The sequence below is a fragment of the Rhinoraja longicauda genome, chromosome 11 (assembly GCF_053455715.1).
Source record: "Rhinoraja longicauda isolate Sanriku21f chromosome 11, sRhiLon1.1, whole genome shotgun sequence".
NCBI classification, from domain to species: Eukaryota; Metazoa; Chordata; class Chondrichthyes; order Rajiformes; family Arhynchobatidae; genus Rhinoraja; species Rhinoraja longicauda.
This window is the reverse complement of record NC_135963.1, coordinates 39,122,075-39,139,087: the sequence shown is the minus strand read 5'-3', so window position 1 is coordinate 39,139,087 and position 17,013 is coordinate 39,122,075. Positions and strand designations below refer to the sequence as shown.

General features: G+C 40.0%; 2 protein-coding genes across 6 annotated transcripts in view; one reads left to right on the top strand and one right to left on the bottom strand.

Moving 5' to 3' along the window:
• ralgps2 (Ral GEF with PH domain and SH3 binding motif 2) overlaps positions 1-17,013 on the bottom strand; it is a 252,065-nt gene that overhangs the window by 110,097 nt on the left and 124,955 nt on the right. The window lies entirely within an intron of this gene.
• The window catches only part of angptl1a (angiopoietin-like 1a), a 41,315-nt gene that overhangs the window by 11,296 nt on the left and 13,006 nt on the right, over positions 1-17,013 (top strand). The window contains exon 2 of the mRNA XM_078408005.1: positions 6,616-7,498. Coding sequence (XP_078264131.1) covers positions 6,664-7,498 — 835 coding nt within the window. The 5' untranslated portion in view covers positions 6,616-6,663. The remainder of the gene's footprint in view (positions 1-6,615; positions 7,499-17,013) is intronic.

The window sequence follows — 17,013 nt, the reverse complement described above, 5'->3', positions numbered from 1 at the left end:
ATGATGTTATGGCCATTACGGACACTTCATTACGTGAGTGTAAATCCTCTTAAATACCACTATTGTATCTGGCTCCAAAGCTTTAAATGCTTCAGAGTCATAGAGTGATACAGTGTGAAAACAGGCCCTTCAGCCCACCTCCCCACACACCAGCCAACATGTCCCAGCTACACTGGTCCAACCTGCCTGTGTTTGGTCCATATCCCTCCAAACCTGTCCTATCCATGTACCTGTCTAACTGCTTCTTAAACGTTGGTATAGTCCCAGCCTCAACTACCTCCTCTGGCAGCTTGTTCCATACACCCACTACCCTTTGTGTGAAAAAGTTACTCCTCAGATTCCTATTCAATCTTTTTCCCTTCACCTTAAACCTTTGTCCTCTGGTCCTCAATTCAGCTACTCTGGGCAAGAGACTCTGTGCATCTACCCGATCTATTCCTCTCATGATTTTATGCACCTCTATAAGAAGTTTTACTTTCAATACGCTTAGCAAAATAAAATTTCAAAATTGTCATGAACCACATATGCTTTTCAGATTCTATACAAGTGAAGATGAGCTATTTGAATAAATTTCATACTTCCTCATAACATTATATTCAAAATAAGTCTATCAGTATCGAGTGTTAAGTCATGACAGCACTCATATTTGGTATTCTAGCCAGAGTCAGAAAGTCTGGCATACTTTTACAATAACCTTTTATTAGAGGGCATTTTTTCCTTGTTGTTCACAGAGCAGTGGAATGGGTCTCGCAAATACCAGATAAGTTATTGGTATTACTGCAATACTTAAAATGCCTCATTTCACCAATATACAGTGGATTATCGCCAAATTGATACCTTTAAGGGCCTGTCCCACTTAGGCGAGTTTTTAGGTGACTGCCGGCGACTGTCAGTCGTAGCAGATCACCGAAATTTTCTTTTACCCTACGACAATGACCACGACAATGCCGAGTCAGGTCGATACAAGTTACTTTTATTGTAAAACTAGCACCTGGCTAAGAGAGTACACCGTCTTCGGAAACATCACGAAATTCCCATGCTGATCAATGCTTCTCCGACGTCCTAATTTTCGCTGAAATCACTGACAAGTCTGTAATTACTTGAGAGTTTTGAAATATAACATCTTGCCCAGGTTACTTGAAAACCAAGCTTTGCGGTAACAAGGCATAAACTGGATTGACTTCCAGTTTACTAATAGCAGTATTAAGAAATTTAATTTTAAACGTGGTTAAATGGATTTTTGTGTGGAGTGTCGGCATTCTTTGAAAATGTATGGGAGATGCATATCTTGTTTCTGGGTTGCATATCTGGGTTGGGAGCCTACTTTAAAATTAATCGCTGATGACTATAAACATCGCAAAATTACCAAGCTTACCTGACCATCAAACTGTCGCCTCCAATCTATCTGTCAAATGTCCTGACGGTAAATAAATTGGTTAAACACAAGTATTTTATGATATCTTCAAATGACTTTAATTAATTTAATATTACATGCTTCTAAATGCATCTGCGACAACCTAGCAAACCTGGGGACAGCATGCGACAGCAATAAGCTACGATACCTGGTGACAAGCCAGCTGTCGCCGAGAAATTTCTATATGGAAATTTTTTAAGCGACACGCCGAGATTGGCTACGATTCTTTGAAGACTCCTCACGATCATGCCCGCGACACCCCGGCGAACATTCGGCGACGGCAGTCGCCGTAAAATTGCCTAAGTGGGACAGGCCCTTTACTCGCATGAGCTAATGTAGTTTCTTCAATTTACTGAAGTCTCATAAGGAATTCTGTAAGCTATTTTAAACCAAATCATTTATAATCTTTGACCAATTTTAGTGAATTACTAGACCAAGTGGTGAGGGCCCAAACCTCTCCTGCATTGGTCCACGGATCGTCAGTTGGGAGAGGGTTGCAGGAGAGGCTTGCACCCAATGGGGGTTGCTGCGCCCGCAGGAGAGGTTTGCACGGAGGGTTGCCGTGCCTGCAGGAGAGATTTGGACCTAACGGGTCCACGCCCGTCTATATAAATTAAAAATTGAAGCTTAACATTGTACAAATACATTTCTAATCAATGTAACGTTAAACATGACAGCAAAGTAAGTGTTTTCCTTAGGCTTCAACGTTAACCAGTGGTTTAGAATTTATGGTCACTACTGAAGCAAAAGTATTTCTTGTTAACCTCAAAGAAAACAAACAATAAAAATTGAACAATCTCTATTGGAAAAAGTTCAATTTTCTGTGGGTTTAATGCTGTCAACCATTGGTTCAAAAAGGGATTCCAGATGCATCAGAGTTATACCTTCCTACATCTCTCCTCATTTTCCAAAGTCTCCGGAGAATCTACGTTAAGCCACCTTCCCCCATTAATTGCCGGTTGATTATGAATCACACAAGGTCTCTTCACAACATTAAAGCAGCATTCAGCACTGCATACAAAAGAAAAATGCATTTGACTGATTTTTCTGATCTTATTTTGCATCCACCAGTCAAAATATATACACTTGCTAAAAAAGCAAACTGTAGCAGTTTATTTTTATAAACCAACCAATTAATGTATTGTTTTTACTCGTGACTCACATTATTTCACCCCAGCCTAATTAGTTCCAGCATGTTAACGTGCCAATGATTGCATATGAGCAACACAAAAAATATACAGAAGTGTTGAAGAATCTTATGTCAAAATGCTTAATATTTGAAAATCATATAGATAAACATTTCGACATAAACTGCTCCCTCAGTGGGTCAATTGCTTAACTCAGAATGTATATTTAAAAAATCACTTTGCATGGATACAGTTTTCACTGTCATTCCCTGTGGCATAATGATAAAAGCATCATCATCATATGATATAAGCAACATAAGCATCATTGCTTAACGTATACAGTATAAATTTCAATTAAATGCAGAATAGAAGCACCTCTGGCATGAATTAATGATTACTTTAGGGGAGAGCAAAATGTGCAAAAAAACCTGAGAAATGCTGTCATTTTGACCATCTTCAAAAGAGGAATTATGTCCTTCAATGGCAATTACAAGGATATTATGTTAACTTTAGCTGGATATCAAAGAGAATGTCATTTTTCCTCAAATGCCTCTTCTTTGCAGCCTTAGACCAGGTGAGACCAAAACAATGCTACAACCTTCTTTTCAATCTTCTTTAGTGCAATATTTTAACTCAACCTCAACATATTCCCAGATAGAATGGAGTTAATCTGCAGGATAAAAAAGAAATTATGTAACCTTCTTCTTTACGGTGACAGTGGTGCAGCAGTAGAGTTGCTGCCTTACAGCGCCAGAGACTCGGGTTCGATCCTGACTACGGGTGCTTGTCTGTACAGTTTGTACATTTCCCCATGACCTGCTTGGGTTTTCCCCGGGAGTGCTGATTTCCCCCCACACTCCAAAGACGTACAGGTTTGTAGGTTAATTGGTAAAATTGTAAATTGTCCCTAGTGTGTCGGATAGTGTAAGTGTGCGGGGATCGCTAGTCGGTGTGGACTCAGTGGACTGAAAGGCCTGATTCCTTGCTGTATCTACAAACTAATCTTTAATCCAGAATAAAAATGACCTTGATCTCAGTCAGCATGTGAATATGAGAAATGGAAATGGGAGCAAGCCATTTGGCCCCTTATGTCGACTAAACCAGATCACAGTTGACCTCAGTACCAGTAAACTGCACTATTCCCAAATTCTTTGATATCCCAAGTACCTAAAAAGCTCTCCCAATTGTACTCAAGTGTCCAATCCTCCAAAGTTTTCTTGGGATGTGAATTCCAAAGCTACACTATCCTCTGGGTACATAAATTTCTTCTCATCTCTCTAGTGAATGGCCAGATTATGAGAGTGTGGTCATTTATTTCAGATATCTAATCAGAGGAGACATTCATCTTGCCAAGCCCCATTTCCATAAAATCATCTCTCAATCTAAACTCAAGAGAGTTCAGGCCTAGTCTACCTCATGAGACAAAGACCCATCCCAAGAATCAACACTGCACTCCTTGCATTCAAGTATTACCTTCCCTGTCAAGTATTAAATTGCCCACAGGTAGTAGAGTCTGCTGATCCTGCAAATAGGCAGCTAACAACCTCAGAACTTACAGGACTGAAGGTAAACAAGTCATTCTCAGCACTAGGAGATGAAGACAAACATCATCACTTTTTTAGTATGTACAATTTCTTTGGTAGGTAGGTTTATTATTGTAGACACAAATTGCTGGAGTAACTCAGCGGGACAGGCAGCATCTCTGGAGAGAAGGAATGGGTGACATTTCGGGTCGAGACCTGTGTCTACCTTCAATTTAAACCAGCATCTGCAGTTCTTTTCTACAGGTTTATTATTCAGGCATGTGAGTGAGGTAAAAAAAAAGAGGAAAAGATCTGAGCGCTTGCGCAACGAGGGTCAAAAATTTACACGCAAAATTACCAGTTTCAAGCCCCTTTTAGTGCATTTCAAAGTAAAAACAGACAAACGCGGAAAATTCACATGCCTGATTATTGTCGTGTGCACTGAGGTACAGTAAAATAAACTTGTTTTGCTTCCTATCCAAACAAATCAGATAAAACTACAAATCCAATCAAGCAAATTCAAGTACAATGGGTAGAGCAAAGGGAAAAATACAGAGTAAAGAATATAGTTAATATTGTCGCCCACCAGTTCCAGAGACAAAGTCCAATGTTCGCAATGGAGTCGAGGTGAAATTCAACTGCTGCCTTATCCCAGTCCTTTAGAGGTGCAGCCCATCCATCTTGAATCTGGTCAACAATCAGTCCCAATGCCCCCTTCAAGAATTAAACAATCTCATTTTAGTATTTCCATCTTTGCTAGCATGTTGGAGTAGGAATGAAGTAGGAATAACATGGAGAAGTAGGAATGTTCCAGAAATTTCTCCTTCCAAGAAAATACGTGGGTGATTTCTGATTTCAATGTGGTAATGACAAACATTTAAATGATTGGAAGTGATGTGTCATTCCATAACTAATATTTCGCAATACAGGCAAGCCCCTATTAGGAGGGAAAATAGCCGACCAATTTCCCTCCTTTGACCAATTTCCCTCCTGGGATAAATAAAGTTCTATTTATCGTATCGTATTATGTTTGTACAAAGAACTGCAAATGCTGGTTTACAAAAATGACCCAAAGTGCTAGAGAAACTTGGCGGGTTAGACAGCATCTCGGGGGGGACATGAATAGGTGACATTTCGGGCCGGGACCCTTCTTCAGGCTGATAGTAGTAATAGGGGGCTGATTAGCAGCTGCTTAGACAAAGGCAGAGATGTATAGATAATAAGACTGAGATGTGGAAAGAGGCAACGTGAAATGTGAAGCCACTGGAAGGAATAACAGTAGAAGGGGGATAGGGACAGGATTGTGGGAGAAATAGGTGTGCACCCAGGTGAAGTACAAGGAAGAAAGAGGAAACGGGGTGGAGGGGAGGGGTTTTCTTGCCCTATTATGGTGGGTTTGAGTTCCTAGGAAACAGCCCGTGTCGTGATTTTTCACAACGCAAGGCTGCATACATGAAGAAATAAGAGTTGAAAAAAATTAATTTTGTATTTACTTTTTACATTAAATTTCCTGACAGCGTATTTTCATTTTGGAGCTCTGATTTTTTTGGTAGTTATGTGTGAATTCTGTGAAGTCTGATTTCTGTTACCCGAACTTCTGTAATGTGGGTGTCGTCTGTACAGGGAATTTCATTCCATATTTGATAAACTGATAAGCAAGTGATATGACATCACTGCTGAACAGCATAAATAAGAGGTATTGAAAAAGAATTACTGAAGGAATGAACTCTCCATGACCTACCCAGTCACGTTCCCTTTTGGAATTAATGTAAACGAAATGCCGTTTTTTTTAAGGAATTTTATTCTGCATTTGACATGAAAATATTTGGGGGAATTCTTTTTTCAAAAATAAGTTAAAGGGAGAATATTTCAGCAATAATTAGATTTTGACGATCAAAACTCAGACCTGTACGACTGAATAAGGAGGCATTCTCTTGCCTAGAGTAAACCATCTGGGCAATATGCCATCCAACTCCAATATTAATAATAAGCACAAAAGGTGCAAAATGGAATATAGACTTTGTTTGGGCCTATTGCATCCAAGTATTGCAGAGGATTAATACTCTGTGTCGTGTCCGTGTGACTGTACAGAGTGACTGTAATCATGTCTGGCATGGGCCCATGTTGTGCAACTCCTGAAAGTAAAGATTGTTTCAATTAAAGGCTTTCAACTGAGACAATTCTAACATTTAGTATGGTAAATAGCAGCAGTTTGAATACCCTTTACATGCATTAGTTCAGTTCAATTCGAGGCGATCTAAAGATATAGTTCAATGAATGGTGCTTCATTTTTACTTAAGTGCAACTCTTAACCAAATTATTATTCAATTAATATTAGTCAATAGTAATAATGTATGAATTTATGCATTTTAGATTTAAGAAAATAAGTGTAAATATATTTGAAAGATTAGTCACCTTATTGAAAGATTAGCCACTTGAGCAATTAAATTGGAATATGCAGAATATAATTAACTTTTCAGAATATTTTATATTCCTATTTTATTTGCTTCTCAACCTACACTACAAAGCTAATAAAAATTTAATTTTACAGAATTATCTCAGAGACCAGAGATTTCTTCTCATCTTTCTCCCAGTCAACATGAATTCATTCACCTGGACTTTGTGTCTGTTGTTAATCAGTCTCATGTCAGCAGGAGGCAAGAGGGAACAACTTCAAGCCAGAAGCAATGTTGCAGAACATTCCGTTATTCATAACCGTAACAGACGTTCACCTAACAGCAGCAACAAATGTTCCTACACATTCTTGGTCCCAGATCAAAGGATAACTGGTCCAATTTGTGTCAGTTCAAAGGGGCCAGAAAGAGATTATAATGGAATAACTAGAATGGATGTGGAGGACCTAAAGGACATTATGTCCAAGCAGAAACGGCAAATTGAAAACCTTCAGCTCTTAGTGGAAGTGGATGGTGGCATTGTGAATGAGGTAAAACTGCTACGAAAGGAGAGTCGGAATATGAATTCACGTGTAACACAACTTTATATGCAGCTCCTACATGAGATTATTCGTAAAAGAGACAACTCACTGGAAATTTCACAGCTGGAGAACAAAGTTCTTAATTCTACAGCTGAAATTCTGCGAATGGCCACCAGGTATAAACAACTGGAAAAGAAGTATGCAATACTATCTACTCTTGTTAATAATCAGTCTGTGATCATAACCAAAATGGAGCAGGAATGCATTCGTGGTCTTACTCCAAGAGAATATGAGCCACCACCCCTTGTACAAGTCGTACCACAGTCCATACCTCGTAGCAGGCAATTACAGAGCAATTTGTTTGGCAGTAATGAAATACAGAGAGATCAAAATCCTGCATTTGCACGAGAACGGGGGCTTCGTTCCAGAGTACCCTTGCATGAACCTTCATCTACAGCTGCCAGTGCTTTGGAATCACCAGTTACTGAAGAGCCCGATGGTAGGTTTACATAATTAATATAATGGTAGGTAATTGTACAGAAACTCCGTACTAATAATGCGTTTAATTTACAACATTCAAAGCAGTGATTACTATATGCCAAGCTATCGGCTTTATATACAACAAATGAATTGCCAAATCATTCACTTTATTCATGCAATGGTAGCCTTTTCCTTTTACACACTGATCGTGCAATAATTAAAAGTAACTGCAATGCTTTGCATGATGTTCTTGTTCAGATAATAAAACAATTTCTCACTGAAGCTGTAATGTCTGATCATCAGTTAAATGTGAATATGACAAAAAAATTTTTGAAGACCACTTGTAATGGAATTCCAATAAACTAAATCTTCGTCCAGAAATCTCTAAACATTAAAGCCAGATGTTAATGCTGACAGTTCATCTCAAATACCAATGATAAATCACGAATAAAAAGAAATAAACCTTTAGATATGGATAAAAAAATTTTTTAGTGTGCACCAAGTAAATTTAGGTTCAGGGTTACAGAATATTGCCAGGGCAATACCTGGATTTACATCTGGGTTTTCTTACAGACATGGACATCTTACTAAAGATTATGTTTATCGGCACAGCTCACTGCTTATTATGTAATTCTATGATAACTAAGGAAGTCATTTCAAAATCTATTTTGGGATTTCATTATCTCTTCGATTTCTGATTTGGTAAATACAATTTTAAGTTGGAAGAAGCAAGAGACCAATGAAATAATAATGACCACAAATACTTTTATGAAAAGATATCAGCCTAGCTTCTGTCATCAGCTGTAAAACAACAATGATCACCATTCAGGTGCAATGACCAGGGTGCAATGACCAGGACTTTTTGAGTACATAATTTATCTCAAGTCTTATCTCAGGAGCCACCCAAAAGCGGTTAGTGGGATGTGCAGAAGTATTTGAATAGTTGTTCGACCAATCAGATTGAAATTTCTTCTTAAAATATAGAACCGTCAGTATAAACTATGTGTAAATACCATGTAGATACAGTGTAAATTATGTTTTATTCGTAATTGTTTACTGTATGTCATGTTATTACTTGCGAGCAAAGCACCAAGGCAAATTCCTTGTATGTATACATACTCGGCCAATAAAATGTATTCAATTCAATTCAATAAACAAAGCACAGTATATATTGAAATCAATAACAGTAGGCAAAATAATGAGGAAACAAAAGAAGGGATCAAGCAAGGGAAAAAATTGGAAAAAGGTATACCTTTTCTAAAAATGTCTGAAGCTAGTTAACAAGGATTGAAGCTCGACACTCACAAAATTAAATTTACAGTGCCATAGGTTATTCAACATCAATTAAGACTTTTTTATTCCAATAACATTTCTCCCCCATCTGAATGCATGTGCTCCAACTTTGCCTGCTACATCTGGTGATAGTAAAGTTGATCATATTGCAATTTCATGACCTCATCCCAGGCAACTTCTTGGCAAAAACTGGACTCCATGCTGTCAAATGTATTTCCATTAGAATGTGCACACAAAGTAGTCATTAAAAAACTCTGAACTATATTCTTCCCATATCGAGTTGATACAATTCGAGTGTGCATGGCACAGGAGCAGCTTTCCACATTGGTCAGCTGAAATCAAAATCATTACACAGAAAGATTGCTTGTCTTGAGAAAAATGCATGGGTGTACAGAGAGTAGAGCAGCCAACTGAGCACACAATCTTGAGGATCAACAGTTTTGAGGATCAGAGTGGAAGAAATGTTATAACGAATTCCAACCAATTGAGGTTTAAGGTATGAGAATAGCGAATAAGCTCAGTCCATTAGTTTGATTGTACTAGATCATTAAGCCTCTGGATATCAAGAGATATTAAATACAGTAAACCATCATTTTAACAGACCATGTGGGGGGAATGATGTCTGTTATTGCCGATGGTCCTCCGTAACAGAGAAAGGCATTATCATTGTATAAGTAGTAGAAACAATTAACTTCAGTTGCTGGTTAATACACAAAAATACACAAAGTGCTGAAGTAACTCAGCAGGTCAGGCAGCGTTTCTGGAGAACATAGATGAGATATCGGGTCGAGACCCTTCTTCAGACTCTCAGTCTGGAACTGGGCCTGGAATTCAGGTGAGTTGTGGACCTGGCCTGCTGGTGGCAGGGTGAGAGGCGGAATCAATGATCGACGACAGGAGCACAGGTGAGGGTCAGCGGCCTGTTAGCTGGCGGGCAGGTGAGGTGGTGGCGGCCTGTTAGCAGCCGAAGAAGCTGTGGTGGGCCAGCGATGGCAGCAGAAGGTCCAGCCTGGAAGCGGCACGAGCAGCCGGCACTGTCAGCGGCGTTTCTAGCCGGTGGAGACATGGCCAGCCGCCACTAGAAGTGGCAGGGAAGGCAGCGCCCACCAGGGGAAGCATGGGCTGCCAGTCGTCTGTGAAGGAGGAGGCTGTGTTATCCAGGGGTGGCAGAAGGCAGTGAGGGAGGAGCCGTGTGAGCCTGGGGTGACACGGGCATACGGTGCTCTGAGCTGCAAGTAAGGTGGCATGACCCAAGAGTGGCATGAACTGCTGGTTGCACGAGTTGGGGGTGGGGCAGACAACCAGTGCTATCAGCGGCAGGGTGACAGTGGAATCCGTAGGCGGCACAGGTAGCCAGCATTGCAAGCAGCGGGGGTGGCAGCGCAAGCCAGGTGTGGTGCGGAGATCCGGCACTGTAAATAGCAGGGGAGGTTACGCGAGCTGGGAATGGCACGGGCAGCCAGAAGCACTAAGCGGCGGGGTAGGCAGCGTGAGCTGGGGATGGCATGGGTAGCTGGCACTGTAAGTGGCGATGAAGGCTGCTCAGTCCATAGATGGTGCAGGTAACTGTCGACAGGCCAGTCCACTATAACTGAAATCCATGATAAAATGGTCCGTTAAAATGGGGGTTTACTGTATTATTAAATTAACCGTACAGGTTTGAAAGCTGGGAGCAAAGTTTCGACAACTCGTTTGGGGTTTCCTCATTGCAGTGAAGGCCTTGCTGCCATCCAGATCATACTACCGGTGCTCAGGATGTTTCAGAGGAGCATGCTAGGCCCTCTACTTCTGAATCTGCTAAGTTGAGGCATAGGGAGATCACTTTGAAGAGGTTCTCCGCCTCTCCGACGAGAGTTCTGCAACATCCTCTCTCGCTGCCCCCCCCCCCCCCCCCCCCCCCCCCTCTTGGCTAGCCTGCATAGTTTTATGTTTAGCAGTCTTCATTTACCTTTGACCCAGATCTTAATGGAATTTCTGTCAGTGATCTCCCTATGCCTCAACTTAGCAGATTCAGATGTAGAGGTGATTTTGCAGTGCAGCAGGCAAAATTTGTCGGAAAGGAACTGCAGATGCTGGTTTAAACCGAAGATTGTCACAAAAAGCTGGAGTAACTCAGCTGGAGAGGCAGCATCCCCATTCCTTCTCTCCAGAGATGCTGCCTGCCCCGCTGAGTTACTCTAGCTTTTTGTGTCTTCATTCATTAATGATGTTTGACTGCAACAATCATTTATGACCTGCATAAAAAAGATACGCACATGACCTCAACTCACATGAAATGCTCAGCTAATATTACACACATAAAACTACATTCAACTGCAAGGGAATATTGCACTTTTCGGTATATTTCATAAATAAATATTAAAGATACAGATACATTCTGAATTCCAGTACTTAGTCAACTAATTAAAGCGATGCGCATTGCTGCAATCAAGATCAACAAAGCAAATTTAATTTGTTTAGCATATCCCAAATGAAAAAGTAGAAAGATTTATACTTTTCAATATTATTTTGCTTAAATTTAATTCTTCAATGCAAAACACAGCAATGCAAAAGAATGGAACATCTTTGCATTTGTGAACACCTGATTCATATCCTTGAAGGGGTTGCATCAATGAAATTTCTTGAACAAACATCCAAACTAAGCCCATCATACGCTACCATTCCACTTTTCACAACGACGATTCTTAAAGCATATGGCAGCTTTTGTTTCAAGAATTAATTTTGCTTAGTTTGACTCAAATTATATATTTGTGTGCTTTGGACCTCCCATATCCACAATAAATTGATCATCAAAACTCATTTGATATCATATTTTTGCAAATGTCGAATTACATCGACCCACAACCTAATCACCAAAATCAATGAAAATTGTAGCAATCTTATAAGGAAAACAGTGTCGAGAATTTTTGTTTTTGCAGTCCAAACTTTAAAATTAAACTAATTATAAATTATACCAATGGGTTTTTATCATATATGGTCCATTTATGTTCAACAACAGAAATCAAAATGTACATCCACACCATAATAAGTAGTTGGCACTGATTTAGGTCATAGCAAGGAATAGGAAACCAGTAACCATTAAAACTGATTATAAGGCATTGTAGAAGATTTCAATAAATTTCCAAGTTCACTTCGCCTAAGTCCTGAAAGGTAGTGAGTCATCATAATAAACAATGGACAAGTTTTCCACAAACTCAATCTCAAGCTGAATAACACTTCCATGAGCACTCAAATGATATATTCCATATAAGAATTCCTCATCACTGAAGCATTTCTGCAGTAAGAAAGTAGAAAAAAAGGGCAAATTTTAAGAAAGGCCATCAAACTTTGGAGTGATGACAAGTGAACAGACAAGCTACAATCAAATAGACTATCTTTATGGCAGTTGCTTGAAAGATATACAAAGGTAACCAATGATATGTGATTGGACATTCACTTATTTTTTGTGCATCATTCTATTCCCCAAGTAACTGAACACGCGGCTTTTCCTCTCTTGTCCTATAACTAGATTATTCATTTGGGACACAGCAAGTTGGGGTATTGAAACTCAAAATGAAATCAAACACAATGCATATACAATAAAAATAGAAAACATGAGAAACATGTAGCACATCTGACACCATTTATCAGAGATACTATTCCGGGTCAATGAACTTTCATCTGAACACTATTCTGAAAAAGAATCAATGATTTGAAATATTGGATTTGATTCTCTCTCCATTCGTGCTGTCTGGAATTGTGTTTACTTCCAACACTCGATGTTTTTATTTTAGATTCCCATCACTGGTAATCTGCTTTGGCTTCACTATATGTTTATTTTAACTCTGCAAAATAATTTCAGAAACAACTGGGCACTCAATCCCTGCATGTTTCATTTGAAAAGACTACAGACACCCAAAACATTTTTGCTTATTATTTTATGATTTCTAACATGGCAGAAATAAAGCACTGTATTAGTCCACATTCGTCTATTAGTTTATTCAGTCATGCCAATACAAAGAGTCCTTGTTTCCATAATAAAATGAAAGAATGCTTTGGAAGAAATAGTGATAGCTTTGAATCGTGGCCACATAAACCTTAAATGGCTCAGTAAGGCTGTACATCCCCAGAAAACTCCAAGGTCAGACGTCTAGCCTTCCAAAGCCTGCAAGAAATTAAATCTTTCCTTCTGATATTCAAAAATAAAATCTGGATGCATTGTTAAATAATCACAGTGGCCTCCAGTTCCACAAACATTTTACTCAAGATTACTCAAGTTGAGACTTTCTGACTGCTATATAATTAACTATATTAAGTGGACCCATTGGTGCAGCACCCTCTCCTCTCCCCCCTCTCTCTCTTCCCCTCACCTCCCCCCCTCCTCCCCACCCTCCACCCTCCTCCAATCCCCCTCAACCCTCCTTTTCCTCCCTCCTCCCCCCCTCCCTCCACCCCCTCCCTCCCTAGGAGATAGATTTAAGCTTTAAAATGTGAATAACTTTAAAAATATAACACCGATTTCAATGAAACTTCTTCCATTAGCACCAAAGGGTTCATGGTGAGTAAGGTGGGCCTAAAATTGTTGCGCTATCGCGTACCGTTTTGGCTGTAGTTCAGGAACAAACAAACAAGAGATTTAGTATATAGATTTCAACCTATTGTCACTGTGTCCCTTTTTTTAAGAAGCATGAAGAGCATTTATGTTCATATCTGATATATGACTTAACAATCAGTAACAATCGAATTGTGAAAAGCTTGGATAGAATTGATGTGGAGAGGAGGTTTCCACTAGTGGATGAGTCGAGGACGAGAGGTCACAGACTCAGAATTAATGGAAGTTCCTTTAGTATGGAGATGAGGAGGAATTTCTTAAGTCAGAGGGTGGTGAACCTGTGAAATTCTTTGCTACAGAAGGCTGTGGAGCCCGTCAATGGATATGTTTATGGCAGAGATAGATAGATTCTTGTTTAGTACAGGTGTCAGGGGTTATGGGGAGAAGGCAGAATGGGGTTAGGAGGGACAGATAGATCAGCCATGATTGAATGGCGGAGTAGACGTGATGGGCCGAATGGCCTAATTCTGCTCCTATCCCTTATGACCTTATGGTAACTTCTTAAGGTAAAGTTAATTGTACCTTTTCAGTTATTTTATTTTTCACTAGTAGCATGGCATTCTGATCAAGGGATGGGAATGTCTGTGGAAAATCTAGTTAGTGTGCAGTGGTAAGAATGTAAAAGAATATGCATAAGAGTGCAAGTCATATAGACCGTAATTCCGGGTCCAGTAATTAATGAGATCATGCCTGAGCTATTTTGGCCTGATTCCCATAACCCTGGATTCTCTTAGTGTCCAGAAATGTATTTAATAAATTCCATGGGGTTCTAGGGTAGAGAATATTAAAGATACCCAAAAAATTGTGTTAATCTGGAAAGAGCGCAAAGAAGATTTATGACACCAGGACTTGAGGACCTCGCTCTAGGGAGAGGTTGGCCAAGCTAGGACTTTATTTCTTGGAATGCAGGAGGATGAGGGGTGATCTTTCAGAGGGGTATAAGATCATGAGAATAATAGTAGATAGAGTAGATGCACAAAGTTCTTTACCCAGAGTTGGGGAATCAAGAATCAAGAAGCAGAGGACATACAGTTGGGTTAAGATGAGAGGGGGAAAGATTTAATTGGAATCTGAGGGCAACTTTTTCCACAGAGGGTGATGGATATATGGAATGAGCTGCCAGAGTAGTTGATATAGATACCATAACAACATTTAAAAGACATTTGGACAGGTACATGGACAGGAAAGGTTTAGAGGGCCAAATGCGGGCTGAAGTTTGTGGGCCAAATGCGGGCTGGTGGTACGAGTGCAGATGGGGCAATTTGTTCAGCATGGGCAAGTTGGGCCAAAGGGTCTGTTTATATGCTGTATCACTCTTTACTCTATATAGTTGTTAAACGCAGCCAAATGAGACTACCGTAGATTGGTATCTTGGATGGCATGGATGAATTGGGCCTTAGGGTCTGTTTCTAGGTGTTGTAGGACTCTATAACTTTCATTTAATTAATTTGCAATTAAAAGCTATTTTCAGGTTAAAAACTAACCTCAGAGCTACCAGATTATTGGACAAATATTTAGTTAATGTTTCACTAACAAGATTCAGGGAAGGTATATCAATCCTCCTTATTCAATCTAGTCAGGATATGACTCCAGAACCACCAATATAATTTACCGTAAACTATCTATTCAATTTGGGTAATTAGTGTTGTTCAATAAATGTACTTCCAGTCATTTTCATGTCCCACGAAGGAGTAAATAATGAAAATAAAATTCAAGATTTAGCGATTTTAATTTCCTATTCCAGATTTAATAAATTACTTGAATTTAAATTCTCCATCGGTAATAGTGGGATTTAAACTTCTGTATCTGTGGATGATTAATTCTGGATAAAAGCCAATATCTTAACCTTGTAGTACCACACTTGGTATAATTTTGGTCAGAAACCTTCCTATGAAATACTTAATATCCTTCACTGAGAATATTTTGTCATTCCAGACTAAACACCACAGTAAACATCCTCAGTAAACATCCTCAGTAAACTTGAATTTCATTTCTAATTTACATTTACCTTTGTGGAATAAATATTAGCAAAAGTATAACTTGTTTTCCAGTAAGTTACTGGTGATGTTAATTCCTTACGAAAAACTAACAAAATGCATTGATTTGGCTGTCTGTTTCAAAATAACACTGGCATCTAGTCCAAAAAGTGAAAAACTGCCCAAATACAACTTGTCCACAAAAAGTAAGACAAATCCAAACCTACCATTCTATTAGTCTATCCCCAATGTTTTTACCTGATACCACCCAGCAAAAAAAACTGCTCACCAATGGTCAGTTTGGCTTCTGTCTACTGTTGGCTGCTGACCAATGGTCAGCAAACACTTTGGCTCTATCCTGGTCTCTGCCTAAACATAGACAAATAGTTGGACTCCGTGAATGGCTGCACTTGACATCAAGGTAGCATACAGCCCTAAATAACGTTGTTGATTAAAAAGAAACATCACAACTAGCCGGAGCCATTATGACATAAATTAAGGTGGTTGTGAATATTAGAGAGCAATCATTCTCAGTGTCTAACCTCTATTCTTCAGCTGCTTCATTCTTTGAATTTCCTCATAAACTTCCCAGTTTTTATTGACCAGGAAGGAGATTGAGAACCACGTAACCTGGTGCCAAAACAAGAACCTTTCTCTCAATGTCAGTGAGGCAAAGGAGATTGTGATTGACTTCATAAAGCGAAGCGGTAGAAATACTGTGGTATACATTGACGGCGCTGAAGTAGAAATGGATAAATATCACCAGCTATTTGTCCTGGACCAGCCATATCGAAGCAATAACCAAGAAAGCACACCAATCTAATTCTTTAGAAGGATTAGGAAGTTTGTCATATCCCCAACAACTCCTACAGATGCACCCTAGAAAGCAGTTTATCGGGGTGCATCACAGAGGAACTATCTAAAGTTAGAGAAGTCAATGTTCATACCGCTGGGCTGTAAGCTGCCCAAGCTCCATCCAACGCCACAAGAAATTGCAGAGCTCTGAACTCAGCCCAGACCCACACTAAAAAAAAACACCTTTCAATTGACTCCATCTACACTTCACGCTGCCTCGTCTTGGCCACCAGCATAATCAAGGATGTGTCTCAATCCGGTCATTCGTGAGAGCCTCATCTATAATGGAAGAGGGGAAGCCCCGTTTCCTAAAGAATGAGGACATCTCAGATGCCCTAGTGTGAGACACCTCATCCTGGACGCAGATGCGGCGTAGACGGAGGAATTAGGAGTAGGGGATAGACTTTTTGCAGGAAAGGGTGGGAAGAGGTGTGGTCCAGATAGCTGTGGGAGTCAGTGGGTTTGTAGTAGATGTCAGTCACTAGTCTGCCTCCTGTGATCTCCGGCGACCGTTTCGCTCAACACCTTCGCTCAGTCCACCTTAACCAACCTGATCTCCTGGTGGTTGAGCACTTCAACTCCCCCACCCACACCCAGTCTGACCTTTCTGTCATGGGCCTCCTCCAGTGTCATAGTGAGGCTCACTGGAAATTGGAGGAACAGCACCTCATATTTCGCTTGGGCAGCTTACAGCCCAGCAGTATGAACATTGACTTCTCTAACTTTAGATAGTTCCTCTGTCCCTCTCTTCCCCTCCCCCTTCCCAGTTTTCCCACTGTCTTCCTGTCTCCACCTATATCCTTTCTTTGTCCCGCTACC